General features: G+C 37.5%; 1 protein-coding gene across 4 annotated transcripts; it reads left to right on the forward strand.

Moving 5' to 3' along the window:
• Nucleotides 1–857: 857 nt before the first annotated feature.
• LOC125025259 (importin-9-like) lies at nt 858–20,465 on the forward strand. Of its 4 annotated transcripts, none has more exons than XM_047613254.1 (18): nt 858–1,138; nt 8,268–8,389; nt 10,274–10,362; nt 10,495–10,723; nt 10,898–11,105; nt 12,211–12,369; nt 12,621–12,772; nt 13,040–13,138; nt 13,303–13,549; nt 13,800–13,947; nt 14,294–14,660; nt 14,890–15,087; nt 15,193–15,393; nt 16,770–16,958; nt 17,112–17,201; nt 17,641–17,796; nt 18,273–18,416; nt 18,583–20,465. In XM_047613254.1, exons 1-18 carry the CDS (start codon nt 1,009–1,011, stop codon nt 18,730–18,732), a joined length of 3,078 nt encoding a protein of 1,025 aa, XP_047469210.1. In that variant the 5' UTR covers nt 858–1,008; the 3' UTR covers nt 18,733–20,465. The 4 variants fall into 4 exon arrangements, with proteins under 4 accessions (XP_047469210.1, XP_047469190.1, XP_047469197.1 ...); XM_047613234.1 differs by having other exon boundaries at nt 859–1,138; nt 17,641–17,802; nt 18,270–18,416; XM_047613241.1 differs by having other exon boundaries at nt 859–1,138; nt 17,641–17,802.
• The last annotated feature ends 1,206 nt before the right edge of the window (nt 20,466–21,671 follow it).

A 21,671-nucleotide genomic window follows, 5' to 3' on the forward strand; every position in this document is an offset into this window, starting at 1 on the left:
GTGTGTGTGAGTGTGTGTATGTTTATGAATATGTGTATGTACTAATTAATCTACATATCTCATACACCGATTATATGTGTTACAAATATACAGTAATACTATTAAATAATTATTGACCATATTGACATGAACAAAATAATAATAATAATATTACAAGAATCTTTTTATAATGCTATCGTATAGAAAGTTGCTAAAAAGAAAATTCATACATCAGTCCCTATGAATCTGTGTAATACATAGTACGTGTATGGCAACACACACAATGCATACAGACTGCAGACCAGATGCAATTAGAGTACGCATTGAAGCCAGCGGGTACTCTGCCCTGCACTTGCATAACATGGTGTGTACGCACAGCAAAATTCGCGTAATAACACACGCAAGTGTCATCGTCACGTAGAGTAGGAGTGAGTACTCGCTCGTAAAAAAAAAAAAAAAAAAGACACATCTTTGTCAACATCCAAGGTGTGCATGTCCAGCTCATTCTAACAATGTCTTTCTTCCTGTTTTGCCGCGTATGCCCGTTCCCTTGAGTAGACAATAAAAGAAGAAACAAAGAGTGGCATCTCGAATTGAGTTAATCGCGCCCCGTCCTCGGCGTCGCTCCGGGGGCTCTCTCTGCCTCGCCCCCGGGCCTCTGCACGCGTTCCCTTGTGGCGTTCATTACTGGACTTATAGAATCATATTATTATTTATTAGCATTAGAAAAAATGTATATGTGAGGTCTGATACTCTAAAAAGTACAAGGATTTTGCATGATACGACGGAAACGTTGTCGTACTCGTCAGGGAGATTCAAACTGGCGCGTTTTCCCGCCAGAATCCCTCCTTGTCCCGAGGCAAATTCATCCGAATTAAAAACCTTCCTGGCACTAGCCTCAGCCGCCCCTCACACCATCTCACCCCCCAAAATCCAAATCGGCGGCGCCCCCCGACAGCCCCGTGCGAGGGCGGGAGAGCCCCTGTGGCCGAGGCCTCGTGGCCGGGACGCGCGCGGGCCCCCGGGAACATGGCCGGCGCCGAGGTGAGCAATGGCCTGAGAGAGGCCTTGATAGAGAACCTCAACAACATCTTATCGCCCCAAGCCGATGTCCGCCGTGCAGCCGAGGAGCAGATCCATGTCCTGGAGGTGACGGAAGGTGAGATAAAGGAGGGAGGAGGAGGAAAAAGGCAGAAGGAAAATCCTTTTTTTTTTGACGTGTGACAACAACATGGTTCACTCGAAGGAGATTTTGAACCGCGATCACCTCGGATTTGTTTTCTTATTTTCCCCATCATCCCTTGGGAAACGGAGTGATCCAGGGCATGGGAAAGGCACTAAAATGGCATTTTAACACAGACGATGCAGGGAAAAGACTCGGGTTTGCAGGATATTGCGAGGGGGTTCCTGCAATCCCCAGGCGGGCTTGCAATGCAGGGGGGATCCAGAGCAGAATTAGCAAAATTATCCTCTACGATTCCACGTTATCTTAAACTGCTATTCAGTGACATTAGAGAAATACCCCTATTTTTAGAAGTTCCTTGAAGGTCGCAGTGAAGGCGTGTGGGTGTAGCCTCTTATGTAATAAGATAGGCTTAAGGAGAACTTTGTGTGATATTTTAAAGGATAATTTAATGTACATTTTCTCAAAAGACGGTTGATTGTTAAACTTGGATGAGTGATGTTGCGAGAAAGTAAGCTTGCAAGTGACCGTCGCAGGAAATTGTCATTGTTTTTGTTCTTCGTATTTGCGTTCGTTGCAAAGAAAAACAAAGGAAAAAACATTTTGGATATTGATTCATAACATTTTGCATCTGAAATTGGGGTTTGCATTCAAGTGACAGCTTCTTGAGGTTTTGAAAATGTGTGAAAATTAAATGTCGAAGTTCTGAAGACAGATCTCTGCATTAAAAGATTCCCAGCTCGCATTAGCCGAGATCCGTGTCTGTGAAAGCTTGAATTGAAGCTGTATTTCCGAAATTTATATGGTTTCCCCACAGTGAAAGCAACAAATATGATTGTTTACATTTTCTTAGAGATAATTGTGGAAGAAAAACCTGCACGTCTATTGTCTTCCTTTTGCTAGTCAGTGTGGTCTCTATGCCTCTTGGTCCTTCAGCAAAAGCCAGTAAATCCCTGCTGTGTGTTTTCTAGAGTGACTTGGTAAATGAGAAAATAACTCTCGTACCAGAATATGCAGTTAATATTTATAGTACGGAGACCATAAGCTAAGGCAAATTGATGGTAATATTCTTGTTGAGGACAAAAAGTTTGTTGTTGGTATAGGAAATAATCTGTAGACACGAATAGCAAATCCACAAATAAAGCAAAAAGATCGCGGAAAGTGTTGCTCACTTTGGAGTTTCAGCTCTTCCTTCCCTGCAAGAACCGAGGTGAAGATAATGTTTGCTGGGTGGCGTTGGGGGCAGTGAACTCGTCAACCCTCCCAGTCATGGCAGTTTATATTGCTAAATAAAATTTGTGACGTAGAGTTCGAGACTTAGCCTAGTCTCTGGCGAGTGTGTCTGTACTATAAAGATTTACCAAGGGATATTGACTGTAGGCTAGCTGAGTGTAGGTCATAGTTCATAGTGTTTTCTGTCTAAGAAATCTGATGGAAATTTAATATTTAAAAGTGCTTTTAAGATTTACAAAGTAAAGTAAATGCACAAGGCAGTGATTTATTATGTACTAATTTTTTTTTTGTTTATTTTTTTTTTTTCATCCAAGTAATGCAAAGCTGAAAAGATAGAAAACAAAGTAGATTTGAAGACGTGTGCTCAAATGAGTAATCAGACCAATTCCCCCCAAAAGTTATTTGACTCAAACTTTCATCTTTAACCCATTGAATCTGGGTGCTTTGCTGTCTGTACACAGCCCACTCTCCCTGTGCACGTGAACAGTTTGTGTGGTGTAAAGGCTCCGTGCCTGCCCCTTAAGTATTGGTATCTAGTTTTCTGCATATGTGTATTTTGCGCTTTTGCCATTTTCCATTTATGTGTGTCATTTGATATACTGTATCAAGATGGCAATAGAATGATTTCCTTAACTCCATGTCATCTCTCGGTAGTCTATAACTTTGAGGAGTTACAATAACAAAAGTATAATTTTGTTGTATGTAATTTAGAAATGTATTTTTGGAATATTAAGTTTAATGTTATACACCCTGTGCTGTTGGTCACTGTGGGCAGGACTAGGATCCTGAGCAGGAAAATATTTCCTCCCAAGAGTTTGCACTCTTCTAATCCTGGCTCACATTGGTTTACTGATGGAAATAATTTCTAAATGCCAACTGAGTCTAATCACCATTGAAGAGCTTTGTGCACTCGTGGCAAGTCATTACTGTCAACCTGGCATGCAGCTGAAATTCTCTTGAGGGCATGTTCCTGTCACCCTGGCCCTTCGCCAGATTTTTTGTGACAGCATGTTCATGTCACCCGAACCAAAAAATTTTCATGACATAATAGTCGTGTGTGATGCATTCTTGTCTCATAGTTGTATTACATTCACATGAACATATCAATGCTTATGTTATAGATGGAAGTTTAAAGTAACAAAACATTTGATAAATGCATTTTCATGCTATTGGTCTGAGAACAACCTTAGACGTGCATGCCCTCATTCCGTGATGACTGAAGTTGAGCAGTTACAAGACAAAGTTTTTTGAGACTGTTATAATCCATTGTTATTTTTTTTTTTGTTTACTCATAGATGGCTCCAGAAATGCTTAGTCACTAAGGAGTCAGTTACTAGGCATACCTAATCTCACCTGTTTGTCCTTTTCCTTGAATTTTGTAGATTTATTTAAAAAAAAAAGAAATCTTAGTACCATTAGCATTGTTAGTTTGATATTGTTTATAGTGTTAATGATAATGACAATAACAGTATTGTTAGGAAACTAATAAATGCACCAAAATAGGGAAAATCTAAGGACACTCGTATAAAGAAAAAAAAAAAGTCAGCAAAATTATGTGGCAACTGTATCCAGCTTTACCTCGTCTCCTAAAGAACCGCTTTCCTGTGTGACAAGCTTGCTTAGCATAAACTGTTTTTGTGCTCGCAAGTCATAAGTCATAATCAGTCTGTCACTCTCTTTATAAATGCATTAATTTTATTGTATTTGAAATATGGGAACATGATTCGATGGGGGCCTGGGGGTGAATCTCCTGGTTAAGGATTTTTTTTTGTATATATAGACCTATTCTTAGAGTGGTGTGGTTACTTTGTAAACAGTAACTTAAAACTTTTCACCCAAAAGTTTAAGAAATGGAGTAATCAGGTGAAGTCAGGAAAGCCAATGAGTTGGCTCATTGGTGACTAAGAACATGCACAGTCTACTGTAAACCACATTTTTAAAAACAGCACTACAGTGTACAGTACATGCACTCAGTGCCAATGGATTGAATTACACTGTATCAAATGATGCTATGGCCTGTCCACATTGTACTCTGGCAAAGGCCAACAAACCACTACATACTAGCAGGGAAGTTGGAGCTTGCACAGACTCCTTATTTGATGATGCATTGCTGCTTTAACTTGTAGGCTCTGGATGATGTGAGGTTCATGTCATGGCCAACTTGGTTGCTGTTCTTTCTAGGGAACCCTAACCACATGCCAGGGCATTGCCTGAGGGGAGAATTGGATGTGTAATTCTATGGTTGGCTATTACTTTGTATAAAGTGCAAATTTTAGCACATAAATCATTTGCCTGCCATGTGAGAAAGATGCTGCACACCAAAACATGGTGCTTTCATGCTGCTAATGTAAGCCTGTAAATAACCTTCACTCTTGTTTGAAATCTGTCTCCTCGGGTCTACTACTTGCATTGACTTTTGGCACTCTGCCAATGTGACATTCTACCAGTGTGGCTGTATTGAAGTATGACACAAATAATGGAAGTACCGAAGCTGTCGGAGCAGCAACCTCGTATATCACTGCATAGAATTTCAAATTTTGTTAAAACATTAGAAGTATGTTTTGCACACAAGTAATATAAAGAAAATTGCAACACTTTGTTGGTGCAGCGAAGCGAGAGCTATGTATCAGCCGTTTCTGAAAAAGGCCCCGGAGGTATGCCCAGTCGACTGTGCAGACTACCTGGAGTATAGGCCAAGTGGACCTGATATTCTCCTGTAGGCAATGGGTTAAGTTCTACCAGGGAAAGGGGGGAGCCTGCTGTCCAATGACTGTGGATATGCCGGCAAACCTGGCGTGACCCAACCTGGGGAAGTACGCTGAACTTCAGGTTGCGGAGTCGTGCTGCTACAATGGGAAATTGTTAGTATATGGTGGGTGATGGGGATTGTCTCGTCATGAGTGTTAAAAAGCATCAGCCATCCATAAGAAAATGCCTCGTTGAAGACACGGTATCCATTTAGTCCTGTCAGCTGTTACTGGTTTTGGAGGGTGTTACTGAAAATTCAATATAAAAATATAGTAAGATAATACAAGTAACACAATGTTACTTAATGATACTACCATTGCATAGTGTAAACTACCTGGAGATATATGAAGTATGCTCAACATAATCAGTATTTTGATACAGCATAACAAATGATGATATAGAACTCAAAAATAGTCAATACAGGAGAAACATATCTCCAGGGTAAGAGCTTGAAGCATTGCAAAAAGGAGGCAAGGATTTTTTATACCACATGTGAGTGTCCCTTTGAATTTAACCTATGAGGCACATAGCAGGTAGTCTCTCCCCGCTCAAGTAAGCCTGGATTTTTGTCCCAAAGTCCCAAAGTGAGTGACTTACATTTAGTGGGTCAGTAGTGTTGTGTGTGCTTTAAGTAATTTTTATATTAGGTTGTCTTTTTCCTTTGTTAAAAATAATTACCTTTGATTTCCTAGACTGTGTTCAAAAATGTCACTTTATTTTATGGCCTTCACCATCTCTTGATCATTATGTCCAAAAAGAAATCTTTTAGATATGTTTCAGTAATTAGAATTTAGCAATAATGTTAATCATTTTGAATCCATTCACACTGGGTAAAAATTTTGTGTATAGTTTGGCAATGCTGGGGAGCATTAGTGAGTTCTGCTCTGTGCCAGGGCAGTTGCCTTGCTTAAACTGTTGTCCTTACCATAGGGAAATGGGCCTACAATATGATTATATATTGCTTAGAGTCTGGAATTTTTAGCATGGACATGATAGGATGTCACCTGTCATGAATGAGATAAAGGCATATCCTACTAAACAGTTTTACAAGACCAAAAAAATTAGTTATTCCTATACCTAGGACTTCTATCTCACGAAACTAATTCATATGAAACGTTCCTTAGTTTTCCAACAAACTGCAACCATCAATGTTAAACAAGGTAAAGCTTTTATGGCTCTATTATTAAAGGCAAATCACCATAGTGATATTATATGCTCTCTTGCCAGAATATACTTTGTGCAGAATTATTGTCCTTGAGCAATGTGTTGAATGCACAGTGGCCACTGTGAGCACTTGAGCCACTGTAGGTGTATCTTGGATGAATCATTGTGAACTTCCTTTTACTCTCTGTAGATCATCCGGTTACCTTCTGTAGCTAATAGTCATGTTTATGGATTTTATGTTAAAGGATTTTGTTTTAAGATTTACCATGGAGTTCTAGATAAACTTTCAGACTAACAGCAATGTGTATCCAAAATATTTCAAAAGTTGTGAAATGTCAAGAAATATATTCAAGAAATATTTTCACTAAAGGATGAAGGTGTGAGACATTTGATATGGATTACGCACCAAAATCATGATTGAAAGTTTCTGCTGTGGAGAGTGAATCAGAAGAATATTCATACTTTCTTCAAATAGATGTGATTTAAATGTAAAAGTGGGTCATTTGAATTTGTGCTCTCAGTACTATTGCAGTAACATATGCAGTGAAGGCATATTGCAAGGGCAGACTGAAAAGGCATGTTTGTGATTTTTTTTTTTTTTTTTTCAAAAGATGTGCAGTTGATGAAGGATACAGATCCCCCCCCCCCCCCTATTTTGGTTTGATATAAAATTTCATCAGAAAAATCACTTATTTCTGACATTTTATATTTATGTGGACACATTTGAATATGAAGCACACCAGAAATAGTTCAAATTACAAAGGCTAATTGATGCATTATATAACTAGTTGCCTTTAATAAGCATTATCTTCACTTTGAGTGTCTTATCCACATTCATCAGCCAGCTGTGGCATGAGGAGTGGAAAACCTACAAGGGATTTGTTATGGACTCTTTAACCTTGTTTATTAAGGAGAGACAGACATGGATAGTGAAAGGAGATTATTGGAAAACTGACAAATATAGACTATGTGGAAATGTGCTTAGGTCACTGTTGCCGAGGAAATGTCAAAGTTCATTGTAATTCTGTTTTGGGAAATGTATTTACACCCAGCTGGCTCCACAAGTGCTCAGCAACCAAGGAGTCAATTAGTAAACCTTGACCTTGACCTTAATTTTCCTTATATATTCCTACCATGGGGGGGGGGGAGACACAAGAAATGTAATAATTAAATTAATAGAATAAACTACTTTGAAAAAATAGTAAGTGGTATTTCAAAACAGCAGCAACAAAAATCATATTTGGAAGATTTGCACATTCATTTTAGTTATTGAACATGTGTGTGGCCAGTTTGCAAAGTGTTGATGCATAAATGTACATTTTGCATAGAAGCATGAGAGAGATTATGATAATCTTGGCTTTCATAGGGTTCTTTGGGGAGAAAAAAAAATACTCTTGCACTTGTAGTACAAACATTTTATATGTATGTTACATAAATGACGTAAAGTGAAATATCATTAGAATTCTTTAGTTGAGGAGAAAAACAGGGAATGAGTGAATTGTGTAATTCCTTTCTTGCTCATTATATTCTTAATATATTGCTAAGTTATCTAGGGAAGATTACTAACTGTATCTATTATATTTTTTAAGTAAAACCTTTAGAGTGCATATTAAAAGCTATTTGGTGTGCATAAGGTATACAGGGTTCATGATAGCAATTTAACCTGTTTGAAAGATTTGGCAGTCTGATGGTTGATAAGCATTTTTTTATTATTTGTTAAAAAAAAAAAAAAAAAAAAAAAAAAAAAAAAGTTTTTTGGTACAATAAGGTGTAGAGTTCATATACTTATGATACCTAGCAAAAGTTTATTTTTAAATATACATCTTCAGAGATTGCAGAAAGTGTAATGTTGGTCAACTTAGGTTGATTTGGTGTTGTGCAATGAAAATATTCACCTAGAAATTTAGAGTTTGAAAGTCTGACTTGACTTTTAAGAATAATGCAATGACCCCTCTTTCAGAATTTGGTGTCCACTTAGTAGAGCTGACTTTAGATCGGAATGGCCCCCTTCCCATCCGGCAGTTGGCCTCTGTGCTGCTTAAACAGTACGTTGAAGCTCACTGGTGTACGGACTCGGAGAAGGTGAGAAAATTGTGATTTTTGCTTATCTTTGTCTTGGTTTGTTTGTTCTTTTAGATAGAAAGGTAATTGTTAAGATATTTTAGTAGAAAGTAGAATTTAGTAGATGCTTTACTAGGTTTCTTGAGTTATTTTGATGTACTTTAAATGCACCAATATAGTACATAGAAAATGGATATTTTCATTACTGTTTTTATAGTGATTAACCAGTGCCATCAGGGATGGCATGTATGGACATGCCATGTCCACTGTCAGTATAGTTTATTAATTGTCCTTACACAGCTGGCTCTACAAGTCAGAGATGGCACCACTATTCCTTAGTCACAAATGAGTAAATTGCCTATTTCTCCTGTTTATTCTCTTACTTGATTTTCGGAAGTATTCTCCTTTCTTACATTGCTATTAGTAAGGCTAATGAGTTTTTAATAATTATCATATCTATTATAAGAATAACCGTATCAAAATTGATGGCATTAGTAAAAAATATTTTTCTTGGAAATTTGAGGAAAGATTGAAATCAAATGAGTTTGTGAAGTTTACTAATTGACCCCTTCGGGGCTGAGCATTTGTGGAGCCATCATGTGTAGACCTTTTGCAAAACAAAACTTAGCTGAAGACTACATTTTTCCCAGCAATATTGGGTTAAAGAAAGAAGTTGTTACAAATTTTGCTGATATATGCTTGCCACTGTATGGATATATAGCATTTAGTTTTTTAAGCGATGGACAGCAGACTTTTGCAACTATTCATACAAATGCCTGTCGTGAGATGGTAGATTTTCCATCCCCTTCAAGGTAGTATACTATGACAGCTGATTGAATATTGTTTGTGCTGGTAAATGGGTCATAGTTCAACTTTTAATTTATTATATGAGGTCATGTTCAGAATTTTATCTTAACCCAATGCTGACGGGTGAAGAAAATAAATAAAAATTCTACACTCTGGAGATTAGTGGCAATGAGCTGACGTTGGGTGCGGGAGTTCGCTACAACAAGCCGAACGTCCTGCTCCAAGCACTCTGGGGCGTCGCTGCTGTGTACAGCTGTAACCCACAGACCAAGTGGTTTGTTATGACACTGATAGGCGTGGCCCACCAACTTTGGGTTAAAGACTTTACAACTTATATTTATAGAATATAGAATTGTGATGAATTTTCTTATTTGTATTTTTAATATTCATTGGATGAAAGATGAAATCCCAAGTTTGAACAATGAAGATTTTTACCCAATGGCCTGCAATAGCATGATGTACATTCCATCTCCACTCTAATGTTAGTTTATTAGTATTTTACATGTAGATGGTTCCACAAGTGATTAGTCACCAAGGAGTCTGTTACTAGTTCTACATATCACCCCTGTATACTCCTTTTCCTTGATCTTTAAATTATTTATTTACTGCTGTTTTATTAACCCCTACAATCCAGTTGATGTGACCTTCATGTCTTGAAAAAATTGGGCTTGAGGAATGAATGATCTGAACATGCCTTCATGAAAAAATTTGGTTGAGGGCCAGGGTGACGGGAACTTGCAATTGATAATTTGGCTGAAAGCTGGGGTGACAGAAAGTACTCTCCATGAGTGCACAGAACTTTGGAAGGGTGATTAAACACAGTGGGCAGTTAGGAAGGGTTTCTTGCATTATATCCATCAATGAATGAATGTGGAATGTACCATCCATGAGCCATGACTGGAAAGCGCCAGCTCCAGGAAGGTCACTCTTTCCATGCTTGTGTACCCAGGTATTGTTACCTGGATATGGTTTTCATTCAGAAAATATGGTACAACTAAATAAGCTTTACAGAAATATGAATTGTGAAGTATAGAATACTTATGCATATATTTTAACAGCTCTTACTTTTCTTTACAACTGTTCCTTTTTATTTTACAGTTTAGAGTACCAGAGTGTCCAGAATATGCAAAAGCCAAAATCAAAGAATTATTACCACATGGCCTACATGAACCCATTAGTAAAGTCAGGTATGTGTGCTGTTGATTATAAAATTAGTGACAAGTTGAGATAGGAAACTGATTATATTTTTTGAATATTCAAAATTTGAGCCTTGGATTTGAAAAGAATATCATTGGACATGAGGCTAACCTCTTTTTCAGATCCTCCGTAGCATATGCAATATCTGCCATTGCCCACTGGGACTGGCCGGAAAATTGGTGTGGGCTGTTTGACCTGTTGATGGCAGCCCTCAAGACTGGTGAGGAGGCACCTGTACATGGTGCAATGAGAGTCTTGACCGAGTTTTCTCGGGATCTCACTGACCAGCACATACCCCAAGTTGCTCCAGTTATCCTGCCTGAGATGTATCGCATTTTCTGTGAAGAGGAGGTAAGATTTTATTCTCCTTTTGAAAAAGATTCCGGATATGCATGTGTATGTGAAGGATGACAGATTTTGTTAAAAAGTTTTTATATTATTAGACCTGTAAAGATAGTTCTTGAATTTATAAAAGATACAAGTATTTGAGTAATTTTTTTATATGAATATTTTGGCATCTTTCAGAAATATGGCATTAGAACAAGGGGCCGAGCAGTGGAGATCTTCAGCACCTTAGCCAACCTAATTTGTATGATGGGCGAGTATAACAGAAGCTTAGCCAAGACCCTTCTCTACCCAACTCTTCCAGCCTTCACACAAGCTCTTGTCAAGGGTTTGCAGACCATGGATGGGTTCACCTCCGACTCCGGCCTCAAAAAGGAAATTCTTAGTGGTCAGTATTGGCTCGTTGATTTTGCTATGGGATGATTTGTAATGGAAGTTGGTAACAGGCAAAAATATTAATGTTGAAAAAAAAAGATTAATGGATGAAATTAATCTTAGTGTGGCTATTATATTAACCACATGCCACTAGAGAAAAGGCATAAAAAAAATGGGGAAAATGCTGTGTTCATTTTTATTTTTTTTTGTGAAATGTCTCTGCACATAGATGGCTTTGCTAGTGCTTAGCCACAAAGAAGGCAATTAGTAGACTTGTGACCTTACCTAATTTCACCTTTCCTTGAATTGTTGGGAAAAACTTAATTTTTACTAATGCTATGAATATCGACGGTGTTATTTTTATTATAAACATTATATAGTTCTTATGTGTATTTATAAGTATGTTTCATGTATACTCTTAATTTTCAGTCACAAAGTCAGTCACTGGAAAGTTTTTGAGGATTTGAATATATCAAATTACTTTTTTTCTTATAAATCCCATATTTTTTTTAACTTTTTTTTTTTTTTAGTAATACCACAAGTCCTGTTGCTTTTATTCCTATTTCAGAATTAACCCAAATGTCAATGGCATATCATAGAAGGCAGTACTTTGGGTTATACAAAGTATAATAGAATTTTACTTGTGTTATTGATCTTTATTAAGATAGAAAGAAATTAAAGAAATATTCCTTTATCTAGAAAATGAGAAAAAAAGAGGTTGTGAAAACAACTTTTTTTGCTTTTGTTAGTTTAACCCAATGGCGACGGGTCACGGCTATCGCTGTCATAACAATACGCACGATGTGAGGTGTGCGGCTGTCCGCAGCGGCGCCGCGCCAAAACGCCCCGAGGCAATGATTCGGCTTGATGGACCGATATCACGCGCTCAGAGTCGGCGCGCTGCCGCCGTTCGCCAGAGCGTAGAGTTTTTTTTAATTTGCTATACCCGGCGCCATTGGGTTAATAAGTATGAATATATAATTATAACAATCCTTTTTATTTTTCATTTCATCAAATGAGGGTGTTCTCAATTGAAGAGGGAAATACAATGAAATAAAAACCACCACACTGAAAGAAATATGAACAGCCATAACTAATATAAATGTTTTGTATTCCAGCTCTTACCGTGTTGATGAAGAACGTACCCAAACAAATGGGCCAATATCTAGGGGAGGTGCTGGGACCTGTGTGGCAAACCTTAACTTCTAGTGCCGATACTTATGTCAACACTACAGTCAATGCACGAGAAGATGCTGACGACCCTGTTGATTCAGATGGTAGGGTTGATTGTGTGTTGTTTATACATGTGTATTTTTCTTATTGGTGACTATTGCCAGGAGGTAATTTTCATTCACATTTCTCAATTTGTTTAGAATGTGCGATCAGATGTGTGGACAAAGGATGTAAGAGTAACATTTTCCTGGAATGTAGTAAACTTGTATTGTAATTTTTTTTTTTTTTTTTGCAATATACAAAGACATTTTTAGATAATTCTTTGTAACCTTGTTTTATTTTCTGGAAATTTCAGGTGAAGTGCTTGGTTTTGAGAATTTAGTGTTTACCATATTTGAGTTTGTCCATGCCCTTGTGGAGACAACCAAACACAAACAGATGGTGAAGCAAGGAATAGCTGATTTGATATACTACATCCTTTTATATATGCAAATAACTGAGGATCAGGTATGTGCGAGATACAAATTTTTATTAAGTTTGTGTGAGTGATATTTGTAATAAATGCTGTTGTATTTTTTTTATATATTGACATGTTTAGTGTGCAGGCAGTTTTATATCTGCATAGAAAGTTATATTTTTTCTTTACATGTTATTGCTATTTTCAAGATTTCAGAAAGTTATAAGATTGGGAAGCTAATAGATTTTATTAAAGTTTAAGAGTGACTAAAGTTGCCCCTGAGTTAGGGTATGATAAAAATAACCTATTGTTTGCAGATTGAAAATTGGAGCAATAATCCAGATGCCTTTGTTGAAGATGAAGATGAAGACAGCTTTGCATATTCTGTCAGAATATCTGCCCAAGATCTCCTTCTGGTGAGCATAGTTCCTATCCCTTGTTGGATTAGAAAATGAAAAATAAGAAAATTGACTATCAATGAAAAGTCACTGTGAAGTATGATGTTAACTGCTATTTGTTCTTTCACTAATGTAAACATAAGGTTGCCAAGCTTTTAGCTAATGAAGTTCTTCCCACACAGGCCTTGTGTCAGGAACTAGCTGAAGACTGCGGTCAGGGGCTTGTTGTGGCGGTGGGAAGGCACCTCGAGCGTGCGACTACTCAGAGGTCAGCTGGGGATCCTGCCTGGTGGAAAACCCATGAAGCAGTCATGCTGGCACTTGGCTCTGTCCGTGACCTCATCCTGGATCAGGTGGCTAAGGGACAGCTGCAGTTTGACCTCACAAACTTCATTCAGTCTGTAGTTTTGGCAGACCTGGATCCTAATTGTAAGTCCGGTTCTCTTGAGTTTGACAATAGTTTTGCAAGCAACATAGAGGAAAAAGAATGTGACATGTAAATCTTGTTGTAAGAATGACCGTCATGATAGCAGTTGGTTGTGTGGAAATGAGCATGTTCATTGTTTGTATATATTTGTTAGCAATTTCATAAAAAGAAAGGTGTAGCAGTTACAGATATTAAGTAAGTATATTAATTGCTCTAAAACTGTGGAAACCTTTTTTGGTCATCCTCCTCCAGCTTCTCCCTTCCTGGCTGGCCGAGCCCTGTGGTGTGGAAGTAGATTTGGCCAAGCCATAACTCCTGAAATGTTGGAACAGTTCCTTCAGGCAACAGTGTCTGCTCTCAAAGATAGTCCTAATCCCATCATTAAGGTTTCTGGTGTCAGGTTAGTCTTCTCTTGAGAAAATGTGTTTTTATGGAAGTGGAAGTGAAATACTAACTTGCAGTACTGTTAGTTTACATTTATCTGATATATCCAATATTTGCTTATTAGAATGAATGATACATGTAAAGTGTGACAGTAGTAACTAGGTACATTAGGCTTTTATTTACTGTCAATGGTGTATATGCCAGATATCATCAAGCAGATTAGTTGTGATTTCAATGCAGTACAAGAACTTTCTGGTGTTCAGAAATGTTTTATTATGTCTTTGAAAGTATGTATGTTTGTATGTAAATTATGTAATGTTTTTAGTCTTCCTTAAATATATGCTTTTTTTTCAATATGACAGAGCTGTGTGGGGATTTTGTGAGTTTCTAAAAGGCAGTGGCAACCCCGGTGCCCTCCAGCCATACTTGCCAGCCATCTTGGATGGCCTCGTCACACTTGCCACCCAGGCATCATCAGAAGTCCTGTCACTCATCCTGGAGACTTGCTGCATTGTTGTGTCTGTTGACTCCAACTTCACCGCAGCCAATGTAGGCCGGATCTCCACACTTTGCCTCGCTGTATTTATTAAGGCCAATAATGACCCTGTCCTGGTAGCCCTTGTACAAGATGTCGTCCGGGAGCTCTGCCAAAATCCGGGCTGCACCACTACACTCCAGACGAAATTCATCCCAACTCTAGCTTCCATTCTTAATGCATCGACAGATAAAGTGAGATTGCTGAAAAAGAAGATTAGTTTTCTTACTTTGTGCATTTTGTTTTTACTTGATGAAAAGTCTGCTCGGATATTTTGTTATATTTAAACAGGATTGTGTATTTATGAGGATGTTGCTGAATTTAAAAATTGTAGGTTGGTGTTAAAGTTATATGTAATCCTGCTTTTGGTTTGTAAAGAGCTGATAAACATGAACATGAATACAAACCAGACACCCTCTACAGGTTCCCCCAGGTATGCAGGCTGTGGCATTAGACATGTTAGAAGTCATGGTCCGCTCCTCATCACCTCCACTTGGTGAACCCCTTGTTAATGTAGCCTTTCCTGCGGTCGTCCAGAGAACTCTAAACACCGATGATAATTCAACTCTTCAGAATGGAGGAGAATGTTTACGAGCTTATATTTCTGTAGCTCCAGATCAGGTAATGTTAATTTTTTTATTGGAAATTTTAATTAATATTTGTATTTATAAAACTTAAAAAACTTGTGCAACAGAATGTTATGATCTTGGTTCTCTGCTATTTCAGGTGTTAGCTTATCATGATGCCGAGGGCAGATCAGGGTTGCAATATGTAGTACAAGTAGCCTCACAGCTCTTATCACCAGCCACTAGTGAACACACAGCCACTTTTGTGGGCCGCCTCATTACCGTCCTTATTCGAAGAGCAGGTGACCACTTAGGGGATAACCTGGACCTTCTTCTCAGAGCTGTCCTTAGTAAACTTCAGGTGAGTTGTCCTTTGACACTTGTTTAACAGATTTTGTGAATTTTGATAAAGGTAAAATGCTGTAAATATTTTCTCTTGACTTGTGGAACAACAGCCTGAAAACATATTGAAAATCATTGCAAGAATTGTTATCGTTCAAACTAGAATTAACATGAAGTGCTGTGAGCACATACATTGTACCATCATATACATTGCACATCATATAAGCATCTTGTGGTGTCTGTAATAACAGTATAATGTTCCCATTATCATTTAGTAGATCCTATTCAAAGTTGTATAGTGTATTTTATAGTTGTAGTTTCCATTATTTGTATGACTTACAGGAAATGTAATTCATACTTTGTTTACTTGGTGTTAGTTTTACAACCTTACTGCCTTAGGGCATTGCAAACTCATTGCTTGCACACTGAAAATGGTATTTGGTGTATATTTGTGTTAGAACTACCAAAATATAAAAGCAAATTTTTGTATTTAATGCGAGTATTTGTTAATGCAGTAACTGGGAGCCCAAATCATCAAATGATGGCTTGCCACATTCGACCAGCTGTTTACAAGGTCACACATGTTGTTTGATAGTTGATTTTTGTCTGATCGTTGATTTCAGTTTTCATGCATCTCTCTTCCCGCAGTCTTCATTTACAGAAAAAGATGTGAATTTTTTTTTGCCAGCTTAGTCTAACTTAGAAATGATTAACCACCCCTTCACTATTAGTAGAAAGTTAACTACCCTTTTACCATTAGTAAATGGGTGAGAGTTCTTCTTAATGGGGTAATATATGACAAACCTTGCCTTTTGAAAGAAATAAAGTGTAGAGCAGTGTCAGTTTTGAGATGCAAAAACCAGTTCCAGTCCTGTGAGTCATAAATCCATTTAGCCTCCTATGGTCAGTAATTTTGCCTTTCATGGAATTTATTTTGTCCTATGAATATTCTGTGCTGTAAGGGCTTAACCCAATGGCGACGGGTCACGCCTATAGGCGTCATAACAATACGCTCGAAATGTGGCGTGCGGCTGTCCCCCGCGGCGGCGCACCAAAGCGCTCCGAGGCAATGATTCGGCTTGATGTACTGAATTCATGCGCTCAAAGTCGGCGCGTTGCCGTGGTTCGCCAGAGCGTAGTTTTTTTTTTTAGTTTTCTATACCTGTCGCCAATGGGTTAAGAGTTTGAATCCTGCATGTACAAACATAGCTTCTTTATATAGAAGTTAATTTGGGAACTGTATGAGTAGGAGCAAAGGATAACTAGAATAGAAAAGATTAGATAGCCATATTAGGCCAGCTAATAACTGAACAAACCAGAGAATTGGTTTAATCTGAGTAAACTAAAGATATAGGAATTGTAGATAATTCTTATGAAATTGCTCATTCCACACAGGGTGCAGAGAGTTTAACCGTTGTGCAAAACCTGGTGCTGGTGTATGCTCAGCTAGTCCACTCGCAATTGGATGGGGTGTTGAACTTCCTGGCTGGGGTTCCTGGCCCCTCGGGACAGTCGGCTCTTCATTTTGTTCTTACTCAGTGGTGCTCCAAACAGCATCTCTTCTTTGGTGCATATGAAGGAAAGGTATGCCCTTGTGTTTTGACTTCTACATTTTCTTTTGAATGTTACAGGATAAATGAAATGTGCATTAATTTTGCACTTTATTTATGCTTTAGCTATTCATCACTGTCTCATCACAAAGCAGATCATCAGTACCATTAAAATGCATTTTAACAGGTTAGTGCAGTTGCCCTGGCTAAACTACTGGAGCATGGTGTGACATCAAATGATACCAGATTGCAAGACATCATTGTTCAAGGAGATCAGGTGTGTTCATTAACTAACTTTCCCATGTGACAGTATTTTTAGTCCCATTAAACTTGCAGTGGAGTTTTGGTTAGTGGTATTTTTGGACAGACTAGAAAACACTGCATTAAAGATAATTTTCTTTAGTAAAATAGTATTGATATTATTTCTAATTTTTTAGGAAAATGTGGGAAAGGTAGAAGGTAGATCATTGCCAATAGTTTACTTTGAAATTGAACTTGGGTGTCTCTAATACTACTGATTTAGACAATTTTGACTTTATTATTAGGTGTCTAGTTCATGTGGTCCAAATTCACATTCTTATTTAACTTACATTGTAGTGTTGGGAATGTAATTATTAACTAATTTTTATTTAGCAGCATTTCTACTTTAAAGGAATAAAAAATAAAAAAAAAAGAAAATTGGTAATAGCATTCATCATTTAAAAATTTTCCTATAGGTCTTCTCACCAGAGGGCCGAGTGCGCACGCGATCACAACGTGTTACACGGCCTGAACAGTGGACTCAAGTGCCTGTGTTAATCAAGATTTTCAAGCTTTTAATTAATGAACTTGCCAATGCTATAGATTCGAACCTGACGAAGGACGATGACGAAGTAAGTGTATGTAATCAAACTGTTTGTAGTTAAACGGATCCTCTCTTCCTCCTGCTCCTCCTTCATCGGGCCTCCCTTTCCTTCTTCCCTCGGTCCTTGTCCTTGTTCCTTCCTTCCACTACCCACCTCCTTCTGGGTCCTTCTTCCACAAGCTTTTTCCATCCTCTTTCCGCACTCCTTCCTCTAAGGCTTCCTCTTCTTCTTCCTTCTCTTCCTCCCCCAGGCCTCTTCCACATTCCCTCCCTCCCACCCCCAGACCTCCTTTTCTTCATTCCTCCTCTCCCTCATCCCTCCCTCCCTTTTGGTATATTGATTATTTTCTTGCATCCATATTTTCTGTAGCAAGCATGATTCTTTTCTTGTTGCATTATTTTCTGTAGCAAGCATGGTTCTTTTCCTGCACAAGTAGCATAGCTGTCTACAAAGTTAATGGGTAATGAAATACTAAAGAACTTGCATTTTATTCAACACAGCAGGAATCCGAAGACGAGTGCTGGGAGGACGATGAGGAGGATGGCCAGACCAATGGAGATTCTGCACTTGCCACGATGTTCCCGCCAGCCAGTGGTTATCCCAGCTATGATGCAGACACAGTGGATGATGAGGATGACCCTGATGCTGTGAGTGAGATTGTGCATTGTGATATTGAAGTGGATAAACTAGCTAAAGAGGGAAAAGGGGATTTTTATTTTCTCATTTGATACATTTTATAATTTTGATTTCTTAGCCTAATTTACTTGTGGAAATCTTGTTTTATAATGCAATTTATTCTTGTATACCTTCCAGGTGAGTGATCCATTGTACAGTTTGGACTTGCAGCAGTATCTCACGACCTTCATCAGCACATTTGCACAGCACCCAGCCTTTCCTGTCTTCATCCCACATCTTAATCCACATGAGAGAGAGGTGTTGCAGGGCATTGGTGTTGTGTGCTGAGCAGTCTGCTTAGCACCTGAAGTGCTCAAATTTGCAGTTTTGACTTCTGTTTTTCTGCTTGCCTTGCAAATAATGTTGAAAAAATATATGCAAGGATGCTGAACTTTAAAAAGTTGGATAATAGTGGAAACTTGGATGATATAGAAGACACCAGAAGCAAATTTTGTTACCCGGTGAATGATTGCTTTAGTCAGTTGAAGGGTTTATAAGTTTTTGGAAAAAGGAAGATTGAAACCAGTTATTCTTGATATGGTATGCTTTCATGTTGATTAAAAAAGATTATTAAAGGAATTGTTTCCCATGTTGAAGATACTGTCAAAGAATAAATAATTTGTGTGATAATAATTTAACGATTAAAGAATCTCATTCATAGAATGGATTGAGTTCAGGATTACACATGCTGCATGCCTGAATTGAGAGACATGTAATATTTTGTACATCCTAAATATGTTTATATCGTGTATGAAACCATTTACTTCTTTACACGTGGTCCAAGTTACATTATTTATAGACTTGTTATTGCTCATTTCATTGCATTTGGATACTAATGATTTTAAAAAGTATGAAATAACGTGTTTATAAGTTCAAGATATAATGAATGAAAACTGAACTGTGATTGTAGTTATGATAATGTTGAGGATGGCAACCTAGATGTCAAGGAGTTGAGGTCTTATTCCAAAGGGACAGGACCTGAAGTACAATACTGGTATAGGACGTGTATAGAATAATTAGATTATTCCATTGTTCCATTTTGCATGAATATTCATACTTCACCATGCCCTATTCTAAATATGCATGCAAGATGAATTTAGGCCTCTGATATAGTCTTTGTCATCCAGACTCCCACCTTGTCGTGGCTTGATGATGGGTTTAGTGAATTAGGATATTGGTGTTGCCTGATTAATAAAACATGAATTGCTTGCAATATTTGAGAATAATGGCTCTTACTTTTTTTTTTTTTTTTTTTTTTTTTTTTTAAGTATGTTGAAGTGCCTGCTAGCCATGTTACCCAGTGTCAAACTTTTGCTTTAGTAGAAGTTGCTTGAGTTTCCTTAATACAAAAGACATTTTGTTGACCTTATTTTCTATGCAGCTTTTAACTCCAGATTGAGAGATGCATTATATACTGTGTTCACTATTTCCACACTTTAACAGGATAGTCAAAGGGTCTGGATCTTTGTCAAGGTTAAGTTATATTAAGTTGGGTCTGAAGGGACACACTATTGTATTCTACAAGAATGTGACTTGGGACTTGTAACCAGTGGACCAGATATGTCTTGAAAGCAGAGACTTGTGAAGACCGTTTATGTTGTAACCATGACACTTTTTAACTCTTAATATGTCTGTGACCTTCCCATCCCTTTATGTTTTGATAGTGTTGAAATTTTTGAGGTGCGACTTTCATTGATACAACGCTTTAAGTATTTCCTACTGTATGTGACCGACTTTTTTTCGTTATTTTCCCATTATTATTTTTTAAAGACTATATTTATAGGGGAAATGGTTGAACATCTGTAATTATGTGCATGCTACTTTTTTTACTGTTGATTGGAAGTTTGAAATTGATTATCAGCTCTACAGATATTATATGACATGTATTTTTATATTGCTTGTTAACTTCTAAAAAAAAAAAAAAAAAGAAACCTTTTGTGATTCAAAATAAATGTCAGTAACATGGGAAAGAGGGTGTCTTTCTTGTATGGCAACTGTTTAAAATATAAATTAAAATATATTGTCTGAATTTTATATTAAACATTTAAAAGTATTTTTCACGAGATCAAACAAATGGACCTGATTCTTTTTAGAAAGTTGAAAAAAGGATCTTCGAAATGTGATGCAAATGTAGGCAAGTAGAGAGAAGTAGAGTTCTTTATATGTATCGTATATACATGTGCAAGAAACTTCCAATCTCCTTTTTCTATCATCCTGTGCAATGTTGCTGAGCATTGCACGGGATACATTTTATAAACCAGTACCAGTAGAAACGGAACGGGGGATATCAAACTAAATTAAATCATTATTAGGATAATTGTTAGTAATGTTAAAATTTGGATGTGATTAGAAGGAACTGGAATGAGTTAAATTTTTTTCTTTTTTTTTAAATAATATTTTTGATGCATTCTTAAAAGATAATTTGATTATGATAGTTGAGTTAGATGTTCCAGGCTACAATTTGTATGTTCTGTTTCTGTTGTATGGAAATATTTTCTGGAAATGTAATTCACATTTTTCACATCTTAATTTTCTTCTCCTGTTGCTGTTATTGGAAAGAATAGCACAAAGGTAAGACATAGACTATACATGAGAATTTCAATGTGTAAAGCTTTGAAGAAAATGTTTAAAACAACAGACCCGCAGGAATGTAACAGATAACATATTCAGTGAAAAGACTGTAAAGATGATTTAAGTGGTTATCAGGTTAATACCATAATAAGGGGAATTCCAGGAAGTGGAGAAAAATTCTAAATTTTCCTTTATTGCCCTTAAAACACCATAGTATGTGTGAGAGGACAGGCCAATACACTAATGAAGGCATATTTATATTTAAGTGTTGATCAAAAAAGACAAAAGATCAAACCCCATTAAAATGAGGATAAAGTAAAGAAAAGAAAAAAGAAAAAAAAGTTCATGGCCCGCTACTTTGTCCAGCAACAGAGGCCAACGTCAATATCCTCCTTATTAGTCAATGACATACTTACATAATCACCCCCCCGCCCCCCAATCCCATCCTATTACCTAGTGAGTATTGACATGCCATTACGACCACAACAAGGAAAATAAGATAGTATATTCAAGTTAAATATTTTGTGTTCCCTCCCCCCTGATGCCAAAACACAGTTCAAGCGTCGAGGCATAACGCCACTAACTCGGCTGTCAAAGCACGACCTTCCTCACATCGAAGGCGTTCCCATGCTTCCAAGGCATTATTCACGACTGCG

The sequence above is a fragment of the Penaeus chinensis genome, chromosome 1 (genome assembly GCF_019202785.1).
Source record: "Penaeus chinensis breed Huanghai No. 1 chromosome 1, ASM1920278v2, whole genome shotgun sequence".
NCBI classification, from domain to species: domain Eukaryota; kingdom Metazoa; phylum Arthropoda; class Malacostraca; order Decapoda; family Penaeidae; genus Penaeus; species Penaeus chinensis.